The sequence below is a fragment of the Sorghum bicolor genome, chromosome 2 (genome assembly GCF_000003195.3).
Source record: "Sorghum bicolor cultivar BTx623 chromosome 2, Sorghum_bicolor_NCBIv3, whole genome shotgun sequence".
Taxonomy (NCBI): domain Eukaryota; kingdom Viridiplantae; phylum Streptophyta; class Magnoliopsida; order Poales; family Poaceae; genus Sorghum; species Sorghum bicolor.
Window position 1 is genome coordinate 72,042,218 of NC_012871.2, and position 22,110 is coordinate 72,064,327.

The following is a 22,110-nucleotide window of genomic DNA, read 5'->3' on the forward strand; positions in this document are numbered from 1 at the left end:
ATATATATTATTTCATGATTTTCGTCCATCTTTTTTACAACAATGATAAAAAAAATCCTTACGACACTTCCTCCAAACCTACGCTGGAACCCTATACTTGCTTAAACAAGCACGGAATGTTTGAAACTTACTTTGCTGAAATCTCTTGGGAGCTCTTCAAACGTGTTGAAACCATAAATGAACCTATGCTGAAAGCTTTCTGAACATATCTTAATCTTGATGCCTAAAACGTCATGATCTAAATGACTAAATCATCCAGGGAAACAAAAAAAAAGTGCGTACACTTCATCATCTTAATGAAACGCATGTTCACCAAAAAAAAACCACGTACAAAACGTTCACGAAAATCATTTTGCTGTTAAAACTTAAATGAAACAATGATCTAGTAATGCCACGGGAATGTATCATGGGCTGTCACTGGCAGCTTCCCAGGGATTGTAAGTAAGAAACTATACGGGTTTAGATGCTCAGTGAAAGTTGACATCGATCTCAAGCACACAGGATTTTACAATGACACTGCATTATGTATAAGTCAATCCGTGCTTACTATCAAGACGACTCGATACTAGAAGTTGTCATTTTCTGTTCTACAAAAGCTGGTGTCTATCATTCTGATCCATCGGGGAAGCGTTCAAGGGCATTCTGTTTCCCGTTAACGTAAAATTCAATCACTGCTTTCATGCGATCATACTTATCAGGATGGTAGTTCAAATGCACAATCACCGGCTTCAACTTCCGCAGATGAGCATCTTTCCTCACCGTCTTGAAGAGAACTTTGCTGTTCATGAAGAGGTACATATCCATGGTTCTTTTGGATGCATGAAGACCTTCATAACCAGGATGTGAGGGGAAAAACAGCTCCTCATTGAAAACTGCTTGGTCCCATGATTTGGGCTCGTGAGAAAGGCGGTAAGCAACCCTATCAAGAAGCTCAATCGAAGGAATTGTCGGCCTTATGAAAAAAAATCCGGAATTATAAACCCATATACGCATTGTATGTGCATATCTTGCCCAGCCCATTGATGGCTCATCAAACACATCGTTGAATCCATAAGCTGTCATATTGTTGTGTCCATCACTCATGGATTCTACGTCAGAATCTCTGTAAAGATGATCAAATGGATTTTGGAAGAAAATGATATCAATATCAGAGAGGAGAACACTGTATCCAAGCTGCAAAAATTCCCTCAATATGCGGAACTTAAGTCCAGAAACGGCATGGTTTCCACCTGTCTTGCCAATATTGTCAATGCCATCATCTGGATCGCGCCGGTAAACTGGGACATCATTGGACTTGCAGAAGTTCTCTATGTTGTCATCCAATGCAACTACTAAATAATTTGAAATCCCAGCTCGTTTTATGTTAGTGAACCACATCTCAAGCATCTCTTTCACATTAGAGTTTGCCAATGCAACTATCAGTTCTTTCTTCACAGCAACCTGTTCCAATATGTTGGCCAATCTGGGATTGATGGATAAATCAGGAATAACTGTTGGATTTGTTCTCAGAGCTTTCACTGTACCAAATGGACCAGCCTTATACAGGGCCTCATTTTTCCCTTGTCCAGACAATTGAAGCTTCATTGACAATTCATTGATCTGCTTCTTGAATTCAGCATTTTTCCTTTCCAACAATACCAGCCGTGACTTTAGTCTGCCAACTTCCCGAGATGTATCACAGGCAACTGATTCAGCCTAAATATGAAAAATTGTAAAGCCAGCATATGAGAACTAAGAAAATGGACATGTACAACATTATATGAATCCAACTGATTTCTTAAAAAGATCAGCAGGAAAATTTAAACATATAAGCTAATTTTCTATGAAAAAGGATTTTAGTTTGCTATCTACATGACGCTAACCATATAGTTCTAGCTTTCCCTGTAACACCCTAGGGGCAGGGCTGTCAGAGGAATGATTGCACCTTGTGATGACATGATTATACAACTATCAGGTGCAAAATAAGTTTCAGGATTTCTTGGTTATATTTGTACTTCATAGACATTTTGCATTTACCAAGAAGAGAGCAGTATAGCAGTCTCTTGATGAGAAGTTATGATTTGAAAGTTGAGAACAAATTGGCTATAAGATCTAAACTGCAATTTTGTTAGATAAGTAATACTTTTATTAAGTACACAATAAGACTGCAAGAGAGTTCTAGATGCTGTTAAAATTACAAAGAAGACTGTTTAGACATACTCCGTAAGTCCGTATGTCCTCGAATATAGCGTATAGAAGCATTCAAACTGTACTCAAATATAAGGGATTTTGAGAGACAAAATGATAGTTTTGCATTAAATGGGTGCACATATTTGGTAGGTACATTGTTACTAGCCATTTATCATGCAATCCCCCTTCAATCATGCCAGATGACAACATCTGTACATGCGGAAATTGAATTGGTTAGGAAATGAAATGACATGCGTCTTATGTATTCTCTCTTAGGTCCTGTTTGGTAGAGCTCCATTCCTTGATTCTTAACTTCAGCTCCTTGATTTTCTGATGGAGCATTTTTTTTTATTCTGATGGGGAGTAGAGTGGGGAGCAGGTGAGAATTGATTATGAAGTGATTCTGGTGGGGATTCAATAGGGAGCACTGAGAAGTGTTTTTTTTAGCAACCAGTGTAAATGGAGAAGTGAAACACTATATTATAGGACAGCGAAAGTATAGTATCTTAAGAGTATGGTACCGTGAAGATAGAAGAAAATACTTTTAAAGCATTTGTTATATCTGCAGTCAAGGTGAGAATTTTGACTACATGTCTAAGTGGTACACATGAGCACCAATAAATTGAAACTCACACTTATCCTCTTTACCTTCCCAGGCCAACTGCAATGTGAAGTTAATAAAGCCAGTTAGCTGCCTTGCCTATTTGCCCTTTTTTATATATTCCAACTTGAGACACTTTCTATATGCAACACAAAATGAACGTGAAAATACTGTTTGTTCATAGAGGTACATCTATATGCACCCACAAATTGAACGTGAAACAAGACCTTGCAGCTACAAGAAATACATGAACAACTAAGTGGTTGGCAGCATAGCCAACCATAGTAGGAAAGGAGGAAAGGTGCACATGAATTGTTGGCAATATTGTGAATAAACACAAACGAGGTCAGTCATCCCAAAACTGTTTCACTGTATGCAGTAGCCAACCTGACAGCATTTGTGAATGATCAGAGCATGGCTACAGCCTACAGGCAGTTAAAACAGAGCAAAACACATGCAATACTTGTGGTTTCTTCACCAGAGTGATAATCTTTTCAGCTCAAAAGAAAGGAATGGTGACCATTTGGGATGTAGCTACTAAACTAAATCGCCTGCTTTCTCTGACACATTTGCTTATCAAGTTTGTTAAGCCTATGTCATACAAGCGCGCCTACCGCCTAGCATATTCTCTCCTTGATCTAGTTAACTACCTCGTTTTTTTTATAATAAGAAAGAAATTACCACCGTATCATTAAAGCCTTTCAGCATCCGTCAAAGTTTTGTTGTCTCGTTTGATCTACAACTTGGCCGTCTATGATACATATTCATCTATTGCTACTATTGCATTCATCCAATAGGAATTCTGTTTACACGGATAGGTACTGGTACCAACCCACGTGTATTAACACCGTACACTTTCCACAAGGAATACTCACCGATCCCGGGCAAAGTTTCAGATCTCCTGGCCTCACCCAACGAGCAGAAGGGGATCAAAGGAAACGGAAACGCGAGTACGTACCCGGCGGGGCCAATGGATGGCGGAGTCGGGGGCGCGGGGGAAGAGGCCGTCCGGGTAGAGAAACGCGCACAGGCAGCCGAGTGCGACGCCGACCACGACCGCCGCGGCGATGCGGGACCCGCGAGACAGCGGCGGCCCGGCCCCGCCGGCGCGCATCAGGGGCGACTCTCGCCGGCCGGCCATCTCCCTCGGCGAGGCCTCTGCTCTGCCCGCCGCGCCGCAGGAACGAGATCCTCGGTTCCCTTCTCGTTTCCCCGGGGAGAAAGTTTGGGCGCAGGCGAACGCGTGAGCGTGACGGTGACGCTCGATGTTTTGTCGTCGTGCTTTCGTGTGGGACGGCCGGGGCTGGCCGGACGGAAGAACTGAGGCGTTGTTTAGTTCGCAAAATTTTTTGTTTTTGGCTACTGTAGCATTTCGTTTTTATTTGACAAACATTGTCCAATCACGGAGTAACTAGGCTCAAAAGGTTCATCTCACAAATTACAGGTAAACTGTGCAGTTAGTTTTTATTTTGATCTATATTTAATGCTCTATGCATGCGACCAAAGATTCGATGTGACGGGGAATCTTGAAAATTTTTGCGAACTAAACCAGCCCTGATGCGAAGTGGTGGGATTCGTTGCGTGGGACCCGCAACTGCTCAGCCAAATTCAGCTGATTTTGGGGGTCAACTCACGTCTGTGGTGACAACGTGGAAACGAATCTAGAGACGACTGCCTGATTTTGTAATTTGGCACGGAATCGAGCGTACTCCCTCTCCTATTGCCACTCTAAAAATTAGACTTCACAAATTTAACATTTTAACATGGGCTTCGTAAAATCACCATCCACTCATTCCATAACTAGTTGGTAGCTGCTCGCTAGCTTAGTCTAGTTGTGTAGCCACTAGCTAGTAGCCTTGTGTGATGAAGCGTTTAGAATAGAATCAAGTTGCATCTCCAACAATTTGCTAAAAATTATTTGCCATATTTTAAGTTTTGGCAACTTGTTAAAAAATTTGGCAAGTAAAAAAAATGACTATCTCCAATAGTTTGCCATTTGAACTTGCCAAATTAAAAAAAAACTCACACCCCAACTACCCGTACATCTCCAATAGGCGGCTGCTGCAAGACATGTCTCGCCGGTCCCGCGTCGACAGCACCATGGAGTTCATCGGCGGCCTCCTGTTTGGCTCGGAGGAGGGCCCCAGGGCTGCTCGGCGCCGTGCGGCCGACGGAGTAGCCCCTTGCCGATGACTAGGACTGCCTCAAGTCCATGGTGCATGCGTACGAGCGCCGCTACGGACCGCTCAGCAGTACGGGATGAAGCACATGCGGTCCTTGGCCAACATCTGCAACGCCGGTGTCGGGGAGGACGCCATGGCCAAGGTGGCGTCCCAGGCCTGCGCCACCGTCGCCCCTTCCGACTGGCCAGCCCACCCACCGTCGCCTTGTCTTGTTCCGCGGCCCCTGTCGCCCTGCTGCTGCTGCCTGGACGACGAGGAGGAACAGAAGTTGAGCAGGACGTTGGCGCCGAGCATGGAGTAGGCAGAGCGGCGCCCAGATGCGCATGCCGTGGCGGCTCGAGTCGCGGCATGGGAGGAGATGCGCGAAGGAGTACGCGCGTGTAGGAATACGCACGCGGCACCTGGTTTTGGCAACCGGAGATTTTTGGCAAACATGTTTAGCAAACTGTTGGAGAAGGTTTTTTCCATTGATTTGCCAAAACTTGTGGGATGGCAAGTGATTTAGCAAACTGTTGGAGATGCTCTAGTGAACTAGAGTTACTGTTTGTATTGGTTATTAAGATCACCTTTTATACTCACTAACTTGCTCTAGTAACTTATGTTTTACAAATGAAATTCTTATAGTCTATTCATCTCTCCCTCTAGCCATCTTGATCCTTACACCGATGATCATCAATATATTAGTTCCATGTTCTAACTTTTCACTACATCATTTGGCCATTTTCAACGATGATGATCTTCAACTTCATTGCTCCAAGCCATTTGATGTCCTTTAGTACATGATCCACTCCTTACTCTCTCTCTCTCTATATATATATATTCTTCATAATTGATATAGATCCACTCTATCTTTATATAATCTCTCACGGTTGATTATCTCTAAGCCCTTCACTAGCACTTTACTATATTCAGTGCCAAGACCCTTGCCTCCCAATCTCCCTTGCATGGTCCACCATAGCTTACCTATGCTTATCCTTCACCATCACTTTGTGCTCCCTATTTCTAATGTCTTCACTTTATCACTTCAATCATCAACATCTTAAAATTTGCATTTCACATTGTTTTCTTGTTGTCACCAACTCATCATGCTTATTCTTATGATCCTCATTATTTATCAACTCACAATGTTAATTTCTCTTCATATCTCTAGTCAATCCTTGACGAATGAGGTATCAACCTCTATCTTTGATGCTATAATTCAACGAATACACCAACCCATGCAAATAGTTAATTACTTTCGCACATTCAATTATCATGAACTACCAAAACACACATGCTTTTAGTCGATAGAGCAACCCCTCAATCAGGAGCACTATTTAGGTCGATTCGTCTAGCTTGCCATGTCACTAAGTGTTGCATATGGGATTAGAGAGGATACTGAGGGTCTAAGCATTCATCAAGAAATCATTATAATAAGATCACCAAAAAAGTTCCATCAAGAAAATCAAATTGAAGTAATAGTTTTCTTCGCTTAACCATCATCTAAGAGTGCATATAGTTGATCACCATTATTCTGTTTACGCATATTCAAACATAGTAATTAAATTTGAATTTTCTACATGAAAAATTTAACATAAATTTTATTTCATACTTATATATGTTTAAGTTTAAGTAATTTAATGCTCTTTTTTGTGCAATATTATATCATTTTGAATAATTTAATCTCATTTATATCTATCTTTTTTTATAAAATTACACAAAACATGAAGTGCAAGTAATATAAAAAAGATCTTTAAATTTGTGAGTTGTATATGCAGCTCCTCAATAGTAAGACATTTATTTTGTATGCATATTCCTAAAAACAATTTAATTTAAAATATGCAACAGTATAATCTTTTTTTAGATCTAAATGTGCTTCTATATATTATCACAATTCAGCCCAATATTGTACGCAGCCCAACAACCCAACTAGCAACTTCAATGGCCCACTTAGCCCGTGATCTCCTAGTCGCCAACTCTTGATCTAATGGTCGATATTGTGCCCGTGTCGTATATAAACTCAGGTACCTCCTTGAAACCCTAGACAAATTGTTCGTCTTCCTTATCTCCTAAGCCGCCGTCTTTTAGCTTCCCCACCCCTCCTCCTCTAGCCTTCGTCCACCACCTCATCCTTCAAGGCATCCACCTACCTCAACCATATCCATGCTTCTCCTTTCTTGGGTTGATGGTTAATGGTGGTGGCGATGGTGGTAACCATTGGAGTTGATGGATCTTGTGGCTCGGCGGGTTGATTGGCGTGCGTGGTGGCTCAAATCATAGTTGCTTCGACTCAATTCATGGGTGTGGCTGTAGCATTGACCGCTTGGATGCGAGGCTATGGGCTCCCTGTGACTGGTGTTTGTGGCTACATCGCATTACACGCAAGGCAATGATGGCCCCCAAATGGCTGGTAACGATGTTGTACAACATGATGATTTGCACGTATGTAAGTTACACCTAAATCCTTCATGTTCAGTGTCTTTGTTTTTATTTTTGTAGAATCAAAGTCTATACAACTATTTTCAGCAGAAACACATATTTGTAGTGAGGATCGATATTGAGCAAAATTGTTCTATCTGAATTCTACTTTTTTCATGCCCCTTTGTGTTCTTTACATTGTAAATCAATCAAAAGGTCTATGATTTTATATCTAGTTCCCTTTGAATTGACCTTAGATCTATATGTCGATCAAAAGTAGGATAGTGAGATCTAGGCACATGCACATATCTATGATCGATTCATTTAATTCTCCTTGCCTCACCTGGCAATGAAATGCAACATTTACCCATTTTTAGAACAGAAATACAATATTTACTTTGTTTGTTTGGTTTTGTGCATTATATTCATGTCTTGTCTTATATTCCTTTCATTCTTACCCTTTAGTTCATCTTCCAAACAGTAATGTGATAGGTAAATAAGCTAGATTTCTTATGGGGATTCTTGATTTGGGCATGCGAGCTTATTTTACAGGGTGGAAGCTATTATTTAGGCATTTTGGACTCGATTTGAGAGATGCGTAGCTTATTTTGCACTTCAAGAAGGTATAGTGGGTGATCAAAGGAAGACGGATGGAAATGCATAAAGCACTTGAGTTTTAAGAAGGGATTTACAATTTATTTATGGGTTTGTTAGAATTGGATCTCACGTTATCTGCTTCTGGTATCTACATCCCTGAGGTACGTGTCTCTAACTGTCTCTAGTTGATTCCCCTTGACTATAAAGTACTTCTCTATACATGAAGTATACAAGATGAAAGAATTACCACATTAATTTATCTTTAATCTATGCAATTTTTAGCAAAACTTTTGCCATGCTTATGCATCAAGCAAAATAAAGTTAGTTCATTTAGCTATAGAATCTCTACAATATTCTTGGCTTTCTCATTTTCTTTCCATTTCTTTGTCTTATTCTCAACATCTTTTTCTACTTCTATGTAGCTTGTCATTTTAGTAAAGAAAATTCTATACATATAGAAATGGGGTTTTCCACCTCACTTTTCTAATCTGGCCATTGGTTGCTTGCACAATAAAGTCTTGAATGTATTAGCCTTCTTGACTTAAGCTCTGTTTAGATAGATTGAAATAAGTTATTAGCTGCTAAAAAAGCTTTAACTGATCCAAACAATTTGGTTTATAGTTCAGCTTACTTATAGCTCATTTTGAGCTATTCAACCACTATGCTTATAAAAACAGTTATTAGATGGCTGCCTCCAGCTATTTCAACTTATAAAAAGTTAGCTGGTCTAATTAGGGGATTAATGCATTTTTTAGGTTACTATTTAATCACCAGAGAATTATATGACTAAGGATTTTGCTGTGTTTATATCATGCACAACAACACCTTATTACTACTGTATCCACTTACTTAACAACTAAAGACATGTATAACACCAAATAGATAGATTGTTTGTGGACATGGACTATTGCACCGAAACATGTGCTCAAAATGGTTTCAAAATTTCTAGCTGATGGCTTTGTAGCTTGTCGACTGTGTATGGTGGTTGTAGTCATCAGCCTATTATGCATGCAAATTTATGAATGAGTCCTGTATGTTGAAGCTCATTTCTGCATGAAATTCAAAATATATGTATATAGAAGTCCATGTTCATGTGGGGAAATCGCAGGCCAAGCAGCTGAACGCTGAGATGGACGGGGAAAAAAAAAGAAAATTTAATTCCACCTAAAATAAGCACTTATATATACATTGTCTAATGACCAACCAAAGTCCAAAGGCCCCACCCAGCCTGCTCAGACCCCTTGACGGACGCCAGCAATTAAGCCACGCCAGAAAAATAATCGAAAAACATTCCATGCAAAAGAACCCGCCATGCAAAAATACCTTCCTGCTTTGTTTCCCCTCCCAGTTGGCAATCCTGGTTTTCTACTGCTGGACATGCAAGCACACTTCATCAATTGCTGCTTGGAATTCATCCTCTCTTCCCTTATTTGAGTGCGCGTTCGCGACGATCTTCTCCAAGAGTCACCAGCGTTCATCCCAGTTGGAAATTCTCGAGCGAGCGAGGCGAGCGAGGAAGAGGCAATGGCGGCGGCGTGGAGCTCCGGGGCCGCGGTCGCCGCGCGCGGGATCCACATCATGGACAGTTCGGAGGGGCGGATGAGCGCGGTGCCGTGGGTTTCATTGGGGGTGGACGACGGGGCCGACCACGAGGCGGAGGACGCGGCGCTGGCGAGGGCGCGCGGGTGCGACGTGTACGTCGGGCACGGCGGCGGGGTGCGGCGGATGGTGGCGTGGCTGCGCGCCGAGCTGGAGCTGCTGGGCGTGCCCTGCGTCGCGACGGACCGGCGCCAGTGCGGCGACGCGCGAGCGCTCGCGGTCGCGCGGGCGGCCATGGACGTGGCCCTGGTGGGCGTGATCGTGGTCACGCCGGTGTCGCTGGCCAACCCCTACGCCGTCGAGGAGATCCGGGTCTTCCTGGAGCGCGGCGCGCTCGTCCCGGTCTTCGTCGGGATCAGGCAGCGCGACTTCGTCGCGGAGGACGTTGTGGAGAGGCGCAGCAACCTGTGGGAAACGCACGGGGGCGAGCTCTGGAAGGCCTACGATGGCGTGGAGGACGAGTGGAGGGAGGTCGTGGAGGGGCTCGCCCGCGCCGAGCCCGTGGTGGAGTTGCGCCTCGGTGATCTCCGGGACCGCGTCCTCGACGTGCTCCAGATCCTCGGCGCGCGGCTCGGCAGACCGGCGGTGGCCCCGGCCGTCCGGGCGTGGCGTGCCGCGGCGGACGCGGAGATCCCGTTCCCCTGGAACACGGGCTTCGTTGGACGGGAAAGGGAGCTGCTCGACGTGGAGGCCATGCTGCGCGGCGGCGCTCCTGCTAATGACAAGGCCGCCGGGAAGAGGCCGATGGCCCAGGACGGTTCCATCACCGGGACGTCGTTCCTACTTGGCGTGGTCTGCATCTCTGCCGCGTCCGGCGCCGGGAAGACGGAGCTTGTGCTCGAGTTTGCACACAGGCACGCCCACGAGTACAAAAAGGTCCTGTGGGTTCACGGCGAGGCGAGGTACCTGCGCCAGAGCTACCTCAAGCTCGCAGACCACTTGGGCATCGCCGTCGGCGACAATGTATTGCAGACGACGACGACAGAGCGGGCCAGAAGTCTCCATGGGATCGAGGGAGTCGCCATTGAGAAGATCAAGAAGGAGCTCACCCGCGACATACCCTACCTCGTCGTCATCGACAACCTCGAGAGCGAGAGAGACTGGTGGGATGGCCGGGCCATTACGGAGCTCCTGCCCCTCGGCGGCGGGCGTACGCACGTCATCATCACGACGCGGCTCCCCAGCCTGCAGGGGGTGAGGGTTTTCGAGCTAGGAAACCTCGACGCGCCCAACTCCATGCATCTCATGAAGGGCGCGCGCATGCTTAGAGATGAGGACATGGCCGTACTTACGGACATCCAAGAGAAGGTGTGCGGCGTGTCTCTAGGCCTCGCCCTCGTCGGCTCGATACTGTCCGAGATCGCCGTTAGCCCGGCCGAGCTCCGGGAGATGATGAGAGACGCGCCGCACCGGGTGCCGACGTGGTCACCCAAGGACGACGCCACGGTGCGTGACAACCCGGGCCTTGTCCAGCTCCTGGACGCGTGCTTCACGCTCCTGCGCAGGGAGGCCCCCGCCGGGCTCGGCAAGGTAGCCGAGAGGCTGCTCGAGGCAAGCAGCTTCTTGGCGCCGGTGCCGATCCCGACGGCGATGCTGATACACGCTGCCTGCGCCGGGAAGACGCAGTGGAATCGCTTGACGCGCGAGCTGCGGCGATGCTTCACCTCGCCGCTGGCGCCACTTGAAACCGGCCGCGTCGAGCAGAACGCGCTGGCGATGCTGCTGCGCCTTGGGATCGCCCGGCAGAGCACGCGGGCCGGGTGTGTCTCCGTGCACGGCGTGTTCCGGACCTTCGGCCGCAAGATCGGGTCCGGCCGAGTCGCCCGTGCAGTCGTGGAGACCATCGTCGCCGAGCAGGGCGGAGGCGCGGCGCAACACGCCGACGACCACACGTGGGCGGCGTGCCTGTCTCTGTTCAGGTTCGAGGCCCCTGACGTGTCGGTGGAGCTGCCGCCGCCGGAGCTCGCGCGGTTCATCAGACGCTCCGCGGTACCGCTCGCCGTACGCTGCGTGACTGGGTACTCTGCGTATGGCGCCGCGCTAGAGCTGCTCCGGGAAGCCACCGACGTCGTCCTCGAGGCCGAGGACTTGTACATCGGCGCGCCTCGCCTGGTTAACGATCGCAAGTACGTGGCGATCGACCCGAAAGTATACACGAAGCTCGCCCAAGCGAGGGCGGAGCTCCTCGTGATGCGGGCAAGGATTATGCTGAGGGCCGGAGAGCGCGGCATCGCCGAGGACTACTGCCTGTCGGCGATTGGCCTCCTAGAGGTAGCCTGCGGCGACTGCCACCCTGAGACGCTGGTGGTCAGGGCTTTCTTGGAGCAGGCCGTGAGGGTTTAGCCCAGGGAATTTGCAAGAATTTTGTGCGACTCCTTTTATCAAAATTCCTACAAAAATTCTTATAGGTTCGACTAGAGAAGATTGTTAGTTTTATTCTTTAGAATTTCAGCGTTCAGAATGTTGTTACTGCAAGCCAAAGGTCTCGGTCAAAATTCACCCACAATATTGTCTTCTCTAGATGTTTTTTTTTTTCAGAAGCTTTGTTCAGTGTTGTATTGACCGAATTCAGCTTTCAGCCTCCTATATACCATACAAATGTGTTGGTCGATTTGGTATTCATTAGTCAGTGAATGTTTTTCAAGATATCAGTCCAAATGTACAACTATGTCCACATCATGCTCTTGTTCATCTCCTTCTCCAAAGGTATTCCACTGAGCCTTTTCGGGGTCAGGGTACTACAGATATATAAACCAAACCTTGGTCTGCTGTTCATCTGGCTTACTTTCATCCGTGAAAAGTTTAACCGCTGAATAAGGGAGATCATATACTACAGTCCAAAGATATGAAATTTACAACTGAAATGAATTAGTGATATATATGTGGACCTATCACTGTTCATGTAGCTTGTCATTTTCATATCTTTCAATTCCAACAAGTTGAGTTTTAATCTCCAACGTATTCAGTTCATTAAACTCCTCATGGATGAAAGGCAGCTAGATGAAGAAAAGAGCAAGGTCTGGTCAATTTGAGGCTTTTGAGCCCTGATGACCACAAAGTAGCTCAATGGAATATTAATCCTTGGAGAATGTGACGAACATGGGCTATTATGATGGTGTGTACAAAATTATGCAAAGCTGAAAATTCAGACTTGTTCTTACAAAATATTAGTTGACTCATGAATAGCTAGCAAATCGATCAAAACATGACACTACAAGTTAGAAGGGCAAAGTCTTGAAGACACATGCTCTCCTACCGTGCACCGTTGGATCTCCACCGAGATGCGTGTAGCAGGAGATTGTCTCTCTCTGTTGTAGTACACGCACGGTGCACCGCGGAAGAGCATGTGCCCAAGCAGAAGCTGATTTCAGAAAGTACAATGGTAGACAGGCTTCTCACGAGACCTTTAGCTTGCAGTAACAACAACACGGCTCATTGTTAGTTTGTAGTTGGATTCACATCAATCCATATGTGTTGAGTTAGATTGAAATAGAATTTAAACTAAATTACACCCCAATATGCACCAACACATAAGATTGAAGTAAATCCGACAACATCCAAACAAAGCCTAACAGGGATACGCACGGCGCCCAAGTGTGGCCGTCGGCGTGTTGCGCCGCGCCGCCGGGCCCTGCTCGGCGGTGGCCTCTGCGACGGCACGGGCGACTCAGCCGGAGCCGACCTTGCGGCCAAACAGTATCGAGCCGACGATGAGGGCGAGGCCTAGAGGCACGCCGCACACCTTCTCTTGGATGTCCGTAAGTACAGCCAAGTCCTCATCTCTAAACATGCGCGCGCCCTTCATGAGATGCATGGAGTTGGGCGCGTCGAGGGTTTCCTAGCTCCAAAAACCTCAGCCCCTGCAGGCTGAGGAGCCGCGTCGTGATGATGACGTGCGTGCGCCCGCCGCCGAGGGGCAGGAGCTCCTTTAATGGTCCATCCGTCCCACCAGTTCCTCTCGCTCTCGAGGTTGTCGGTGACGACGAGGTGGGGTACGTTGCAGGTGTGCTCCTTCGTGATTTTGACAATGGCGACGCCCTAGATGTCGTGGAGGCTTCTCGCGTGCTCTGTGCTCTGTCAGATGTGTTGTCGCTAACTATGATATGATACTCAGGTACTCAGTGAGCTTGAGGTTGCTCTGGCGGCTCAGATGCGGCCTGCCTCTCCGTGCACGGTGCACCCGGCCCAGAGCACCTTCTTTATACTCGTGTGCATCGCATGCATTGCCGCCAACTCGACAAACAGGCAAACAGTTGTCTTCCCGGTGGAGACGGATCGGAGAGATGCAGACCATCCATGTATCGTCTTGTGTGTGTTTTGATAAGCGCATGTTTTTTCTTCCATTGGTATAACCGTATAACTAATATTTACCTGTGAATTTGGCTTATGGACAATAGGCATAATAAGTTTGCTTTAGCAGCTAAATGCTCGCGTGTATAAGAAAATCATAAATTATTTGCTTCATATTTATCCGCTAATGACAATATTGGTTTTTTTTATTAAAAAAGGTCCCGCGACCTCCAAGGCTCGTGATATACAGTTGGATTTGTGATTATTTTTATGATCTAAGGATTTGTTTGGATCCATACGGGCCTCCTGTGCAAGTTAGGTCAAACCCATATGGCCCTGTTTAGAACAGAGTTTTTTTTTCTCCTCGTGCATTCTTCATTTCTTCATGTGAAATTGAACTAATTACTATCAAACTTTATATTATTGCTGTGAAATTTCTGCGTTCCAAACAGACCCTAAGAATGGGTTTGTGGGTTTGGTTTTTATTTTAGTTCTTTTTATTAATTTCAAGATAACTTTTAGTTTGTTCCTCTAAAAAATGATAACCCGTCATTTTGAAATTTTGTATGAAATCAAAGAAAAAACACTTAAATAATTATGTAGACATCTTATACTTTGATCTACACATAAAAACACAAAATATAATTTTTTCAAAAGGACAGCAAAAGCTTTACCAAATTTTATTAGACAATAAAATATAGTGAAATAACCATTATGGCCCCAGTCTAAAATATAATGTCTATCTGTGGTTAATTTATGCATGATATTATGTGCATCTAGAAATAGTGATCCTTCACCTGGTCAAAGCGCGTTAACACATATACTTGGATATATGGCCAATAAAGACATTGCATGCATGGTGAGTAAAGCCATAGTAATTAACTACTCCAAGCAACTAGCCCTCTCATTCTCTCTAAGCAGCGACATGTTAAAAAAACACAAGGCTAGTTAACAATCATCGTCGATGGCATATATGGCAGTGTGAAAATAGTGGTGTCAGTTGTCGCCATATACCAAGGATCTCTACGACTCCCTCTATCCCTGCTTGCATGTTGCAACATCGTTTGCCAGCGATGGACGCGCTGATCACACAAGAGAGTGATTTCTCCGGTGAGGACGCCACCTCTCCTCCATGCACACCACCTCGTCGTCGTCGCTCTCCAGCTCCGGCGCAGCGGCGGCAGCGCCTTTTTCACCGAAGCAGCGAGTACTGGCGTCCTCGCCGCAGGCGGACGGCGAGCCGCCGGCGGCCCCTTGCCTCCTGCCGAACAGGTTCTTGAATCCGTGCACCAACCGTGACTTGAAGCCCCTCGCATTGCTGTCCCTGGCGGCGGCGCGCCTGGGGCCAACTGGCACGAGCTCCTCGCCGTCCCAGAGCCGGCTTCGCGGTATCCGGAAGCTGGCGGACTTGCCGGGCGCGCGGTCGATCGAGGAGGCGCCAGTCGCGGCCGCGGCCGCGGCCTCGGCCTCGGCCTGCTGCTGCTCGGAGCGGCGCAAGCGGGTACGGAGGCCCGCCAGCTCGCGCTCGAGGGTCTCGATGCGAAGGCTGGTGGCCTGCATGGACGCGCGGATGTGCGCGGACTGGCGCAGCGCGGCGTCGCGCTGGAGGATGTCGCCGAGCGACATGCTGGCGTCCTCCCCCGTGACCGCGACGCCGCCCCTGAAGACGCCCGAGAGGGACGGCTTGAGGAGCGGCGCTGCCGATCGCGTCGGTGCTGGTGCAGCGGCCTGCTGGTGGTGATGGCTGAGGAGCATGGTGTGGTGGGAGTGGAGCTGCTCCACGAGCATGGCCTGCACGACGAACCGGAGCGGGAGGCGCGGGTTTTGGACCAGGTGCATGAAGAGGTGCTGCGACAGCTTGGTGCAGTTGACGTTGTAGCACAACCGGGATTTGTCCTCCTCCGTAAGCTTCCCCTTGTGGTTCTGAAATTTTTTTTACAGTGTACACGATTATGTCTGAAACTCTGAAATCTGTTGGTTCGCCATGTGAGTTCGCAAGTAGTAAAAAGGGCTCATAGATTCGAACAAAATGTATTGTATTTCTCATTTTATAAAACTACTACATCTTGGTCCATTACCATCCAAGTCAAGGGTGGTTAATTATTAAAAAGGTGGGTTAAAGGTGATTGCTTGCAAGTTGCAATGGCAGTCAGGCACTATAAACTGTTTGCTATAGTTGGTACTACGAAGTAGGAGTATATCAGTAATCAGTCTGTGGTGCAAAATTCAAGGCAACCAAACTCTGCTGATGTGTAAACTGCAGAGCACAAACGCATTTCTTAAACCTGAACTGTCGTGACCTTTCTCAACAGACACTCAACCTAAATACAAGTATACAACTGTTCGCTTGGCAGGGCCAAGTCAGTCAAAACTAAAAAAAAAAACTAAAGACAAAGCTTCCAATAATGTACTGCCTAGATGATTCCACTTCTGCTGATTGTGAATTGCTTCTACTCTAAGCATGGAATCACTGAAAAGATCAACAAGGCCATTGTAGTGCTGCAGTATTTTTTTTGTGAACAGTAGTGCTGCAATAATTGTTCACGCAACCGGAAAACATGTAGAACGGCCATTGTGGACTGTAGTTTAGCGTGGAACAATTCTTTCCTTCTGACTAGTGATGACACTAGCCTACATTTTGTTGAAAAATTACAATTCATGTTAAAGGTGACTTGCAATGGCAGTCTACTACCTTAACTACCTGGCACCAACAGTAGGACCTTGAGAGCATATAGCCTGTGGTAAATTGAATCAAGGCAACAAAACTCAACTCTGTATGTAAGCTGCAGATCACAAACGCATTCCTGAATTATCAAAGCTGAAGTGCCATGACTTCTTCTGAAAAGATACTCAACCTAAAGTGCAAAGAACATCCTGTGCACTGCACACCGAACTCAGAGTAGCCTAAAGACAGTCTAATGCAAACGGCCCATATGACTCAAAGCATCTGAGACTTGATTGGCATAAGGCTGGCGAAGAGCAATTATTTTCTCGACAACACAAGCCTAAGCGCAAGTACAGCAAGTACCATCAATGGTGGTCCTGTGGTATCACTGCACACCCAAGCAAAAAGCTCTAAAGGCATTATCCAGGCTATCAATGTGATAAGAGGAAATAACCATCACCTGTAGGGGCCTCGGCCCCTCCAGTTTCATCAAAAAGAGGAAATAACCAGTAACAATCGATGATATGTGATTTCTGTCAGGTGAGAACCAGTATCCTGGGCATCGATTGAACCAAGCACAACCCGATGCAAATTCGTGTTGAGTACGTACCTCCAGGTAGTGGTCGACGACGGTGTACATGAGGTCGTGGTCGTGCGCGAACCGCGCGCGCATGGCCTCCACGGCCACCAGGAACTCCTCCACGGGGAGCGCGGCCACGTCGTCGAGCCACCTCCCGCTCCCGCTGTCGGACGCCGCGAGCACCTCGAGGCACCGGACGAGCAGGTCCGCGGCGGGCCCGGCGGCCTCGCCGCCCAGGAACGCCGCGCAGCACCGCAGCACGCCCGCGGCGCGGCCGTGGTCGGTGGCCACTTCCTGGAAGAAGTAGTCCTCCGTGGCGTGGGCCAAGCCGTAGGGGTCCCCCCTCGGCCCCGCGCCCGGCTCCAGCTCCAGCCAGCCCGCCGCCGCCCACGCCGCCGCGAGGCTCGCCGGGGACAGCGCCGCCGTCGCTTCGCCGGAGCCGTAGCAGGTCGCGATGGCCTGCGCGAACGCGTCGAACGTGAGGCCCGCCGGCAGCGCGATCGCGACGTCGCCGGACTCCGACAGCAGACGCCTCAGGTAGCTGCTCCGCGACGTGATCACGTCCTGCGAACAAGGACACGTTAAAATCTTTGCAAAATTCGGGTGAAGAATGATCACTTCAATCTGCGATAAACACACCAGTAACCGGTTTGCAAAGTAGTACTAAACACAACAAATATTGCGGCATGGATTATTGAGCTGTCTCCTGCAAAATTCCATAATTTTCGAGACATGATCTGGTCACGTCAGTCTTTCAGCCACTAGGGCCTTGTTTAGTTCCCTGAAAATTTTGCAAAATTTTTCACATCTCCGTCACATCGAATCTTTAGACGCATGCATGGAGTATTAAATATAGACAAAAATAAAAACTAATTGTACAGTTTGGTCGAAATTGACGAAACGAATCTTTTGAGCCTAGTTAGTCCATGATTAGACAATATTTGTCAAATACAAACGAAAGTTCTACAGTATCGATTTTGCAAAATTTTTCAGAACTAAACAAGGCCTAGCATTGGCAGCAAAGACACGAACAATAAGTGTACTATCCGTACGTCAGGTACTGTCAGATTTTAGGTTAATTACGTGAGCCAAAGTGGCTGCAATCAGGAGGAAAGCTATACGATCATATGATCTGGCGAATGATTAGCTGAGCCCCACAAGGTAGCAAGGCCAAATTGTTGTAGGGCGAGGAGTCAGATCTTGATTACTCTAAGGGCCTGTTTGGTACGGCTCACCGTTTTTTTTTTGCCAAACACTTATTTCCAAAACAGCTTCATGGGTGAAGCTGTTTCCCCTCCTTTCACAAATACATAAATTGGATGAAGCTGGAAAAAAGTAGCTTATTGTAGTTTCTCCCTTATTTCTCTCTATCAACTATGTATGAAGTAGTTGGTGAAGCTATTTTGCCAAACATTTTTTCCAAAACAGCTCAACTTCATCTAGAAAGTCACTCATGAAGCTATTTTCTAAAAAAACAGCTTTACTAGTAAAGCTGAGCTGTGCCAAACAAGCCCTAATTATTAAGTGGCCGTGCACATGACAGCACAGTCTAGGAATGTTTGGCAAGAGAGGGGAGTAATGCAGTGGCGGAGCTAGAACTAAAATATAGGGGGGCTAATTTTTTTTGGATGAAGAAAATGCTACACGATTTCTATCAAAAGGCATGCATAGCTGACCCTGGCCGCTAGCTAACATAGCGATTGGGCTGCCTTTAAGATGGCTACGCTACAACAACAAGTTATGATAGTATGTAGTAGTGAATAGGTGTTACAGTTACAGATCATATAGCCATAAGCCATGCAGGGGGGCTTCAGGAAATCACGGAGGCAAGGGGGGGCCATGACCCAGTATGGCCTCTACCTAGCTCCGCCAGTGGAGTAATGGTACGCAACTTTGCAGTGGCCCTTGCCAGAGCCAGACTACTGCACGAAGCTTTGTTCACTGACCTTATCTACCCTAGAGATTTCACCCGAATCGTCTCCCTTCTGCAGTATTTTCTTCAGAAATATATTGCTAAACATACTTACATACTGCGTATGCTGGCATATTCAGAGATTCAGAATTGAGTAGATCCTAGAGAGCAGTACTACTACTACTACTGCTAGGATACAGCATTTCGAAATGGCCTTATGTTGTCATTTGGCAGACATGAATGGAACGTGGCCATGGGCCAAATGGGCAGTACGTTCGTACGCGTACGTCGACACTATGGTCTGGTCCCAATCCTATACAGCCTCCCGTATTCGAAACCCCGGCAGCATCGCCTGTACATCCACCTAGAATTTAAGGCACAAACTGATGTGCAGTGCACATGTGACAACTGACATGGCATCCGGGACCAAACCAGATCGTTGGATCTCGACTCTCCTATCTTGAAGTTTCAGCTCAAATCACCAACGCAACATTCAGAAAACGAAGCTGCAATGTAGGAGTAGCTCTACAAGAAGTGTGGAACGCTAGATCTAGATGGACATAATGCCATATGCATGCTGACATGCCATGCACGAGTTAACTATTGCCCAGCAGGCAGCAACTCATGTGGCGATTAACAGAAAGAGTAGACTGAAAGTTACGAGTCCTGACGACTGCCGATGCGCTAACCAAGGCGGGGACGTAGCGGTAAATGAGCGACAGATACTACGTCATCAATTATTGCCTCTTCGGACGCCATTGTTGGGAGCTGTTCCTCGTGGGGCAGAACTGGCAGAGACCATTCCTGGCTCCGCTGATGACGATGAAATTGGAAGCAGAGTAGTGCATTTTAGCGGGAACTGGTACCTGCAGCTAGCCAAGCCTGCAAGGTTGTGCCAGAAACAGAAAGAGGCAGAATCTACGGGTGGATTGGGCTTGGGCACTGTCTGGCGTCTCCTGGCGCAGGCAGGGAAGGAAAACGATGGAACTCAAAATTTTGAGTTTGGCTAATGCAACACTTTCGTTTGTATTTGATAATTATTGTCCAATCATGTGCTAACTAGACTTAAAAGATTTGTCTCGTAAATTATAGACAAACTATATACAGTTAGTTATTTTATATATATATTTAATATTCAATGTTTGCGTCTAAAGATTTGATGTTATGAAAAATCTTTTAAAAAAATTGGGAATTGAACAGGGCCTAATGCGAGTTGCTCGTTTCTTGCCATCACAGGAGCAGGCTCATGCACGTGCTGCGGCCGGTGATTTCTCATGCGTTGCCGTTTCTGTGTATCCGCAGCCAGCCGAGCCGCACAGTCGAGTTAATTTTCCATGCATGGATTGAAAAATGTTCATTATTAGGCCTTGTTTAGATGCACCCAAAAACCCAAAACTTTAAAAGATTCTCCATCACATCGAATTTTACGGCACATATAAGGATTATTAAATATCGATAAAAATAAAAACTAATTACACAGTTTGTCTGTAAATCGCGAAACGAATCTTTTAAGTCTAGTTACTTTATGATTGGACAATGTTTGTCAAATAAAAACGAAAGTGCTACAGTGCCAAAATCCAAAAAAAATTTAGATCTTATTTTTCTAACTAACGGAAGGCATACCACCAGCTGCAGCACGATCTATCATAAAGAAGGGGAGGAAAAAAACTGTAGGCATCACTAATGCGGCAGAAATACAGAGGTCGGTTCGGTTGCCAAGTTTGAAAATGTCTATCGAGATGTCAGTACAGCGGAGAAAACTTTGAACTGAAATAATTTCGCTGAAATCCAGTGGAGAAATTTTCTGAAGTTGAGCATGTATCACCCAGCAGAGATATGTTCAAAGAGGACTGGACAATCATCTGAGGCAGGAGAGAACGAGTAGTCGAGGATGTTACCCTGTGGAGAGGGAGGCGATGCTCCTGGACGCGGACGATCACGTCGGGCTTGCGCGATCCGTTCTCCCGGCACCTGCACGGATCATCAGTTACAACAAGGAGGAGGGCGATCGATCAGTCAGCCAGCCAGCCAGCCATTCTCTGCCGAAATCGAGTCGCACTTGAGCCACAAGCATCGTAGCACGCACGTACCAGGCCTGCACGGCGCGCCTGAGCGGCGGCGGCAGGGACGGGTGCGCCGCCGCGTCCTCCGCCTCCGGGGAGAAGGAGCGCGAGGTGGCCGCCGAGGACGACATGGTGGGCGAGTCGAACCGCTCCTCCTCTTGTTCCTCGTCGTCCTCCTCGTGGTCGTCCTCGTAGATGGTGTCGACGACGCCGAGCTCCTGCCACCCCCTGCTCATCTCCATGCCCCTCTCCCTCTCCGATCCTCTCCGGAGGGCGGAGGCGACTGCTGCGCCCTGCGGCTGCGCTCGTGGTGTGGTAGGGTAGTAGTGGTCGCAGTACCCGGCGATGGCATTACAAGGGGTCGGGGTCGGGGTCGGGGTCGGGGGTGTTAAATCGGGGCGGCAATGAATGCGTGCATGTGGCTGGTAAATGCGGTGGCACCCCGCGGCCGGCCCCGGCCCGCCCGCTTCGGGAGCTTCTGCTCTGCTTGCTCCCCTGCATCTGCATCTGCATGCTGGTATGTTTTTGAACAGCACCATCGCCTAGTGGTCGTTCTCCTTCAGAACCCGCATGGATGGAGAGGGCGCCAGCGGATCCCGTACGCATCTTTTTTTCCTCCGTGCAAAACAAAAACATCCGTTGAGGAACGAACTTCAAAGGCGAGATTGCTTCGATTGCACAAAACCGGTTATGTTTATTTATTTTCGTTTTGGCGTTTTTGCTAGTAAGAAGGTTTCAGTCAGATATTTCTTATCTTAGAGATGTAGTACTGATGTTGAACTTGATATGTTAGCATCCAATGGCATTAAGAGATGTCGCCGTCCGTAGGATGCCGTTTTGTAACCTACTCTGTGTCCGATGATGATCTAAGAGCATTTGGCATCAGATCTCTCATACTGCATCTCCTGTTCATTACACTTCCGTTTAATCTGAGGTTGTACACTTATACAGAGTATTAAGAGCAACTCCAACAGTTTTACAAATTTTGTTTGACAAATGTTGTTATTTGCCAACTCCCAAAATGATATGGGGAGGAAACAAAAAGAACATCTCC

At 47.0% G+C, this 22,110-nt stretch overlaps 3 protein-coding genes across 3 annotated transcripts; 1 reads left to right on the forward strand and 2 right to left on the reverse strand.

Annotated features, from left to right (window-relative positions):
• LOC8078975 (arabinosyltransferase RRA3) lies at nucleotides 309-4,083 on the reverse strand. Its single transcript, XM_002463060.2, has 2 exons — nucleotides 3,729-4,083; nucleotides 309-1,695 (listed from the first exon to the last, which is right to left on the reverse strand). The coding sequence occupies exons 1-2, from the start codon at nucleotides 3,909-3,911 to the stop codon at nucleotides 607-609; spliced, it is 1,272 nt and encodes a 423-aa protein (XP_002463105.1). The 5' UTR covers nucleotides 3,912-4,083; the 3' UTR covers nucleotides 309-606.
• On the forward strand, nucleotides 9,673-11,889 carry LOC8058377. Its single transcript, XM_002460897.2, has one exon. The coding sequence runs from the start codon at nucleotides 9,673-9,675 to the stop codon at nucleotides 11,887-11,889; it is 2,217 nt and encodes a 738-aa protein (XP_002460942.2).
• Nucleotides 14,603-21,610, reverse strand: LOC8058378 (BTB/POZ domain-containing protein At3g49900). Its single transcript, XM_021452473.1, has 4 exons — nucleotides 21,084-21,610; nucleotides 20,892-20,964; nucleotides 17,112-17,645; nucleotides 14,603-15,759 (listed from the first exon to the last, which is right to left on the reverse strand). The coding sequence occupies exons 1-4, from the start codon at nucleotides 21,593-21,595 to the stop codon at nucleotides 14,923-14,925; spliced, it is 1,956 nt and encodes a 651-aa protein (XP_021308148.1). The 5' UTR covers nucleotides 21,596-21,610; the 3' UTR covers nucleotides 14,603-14,922.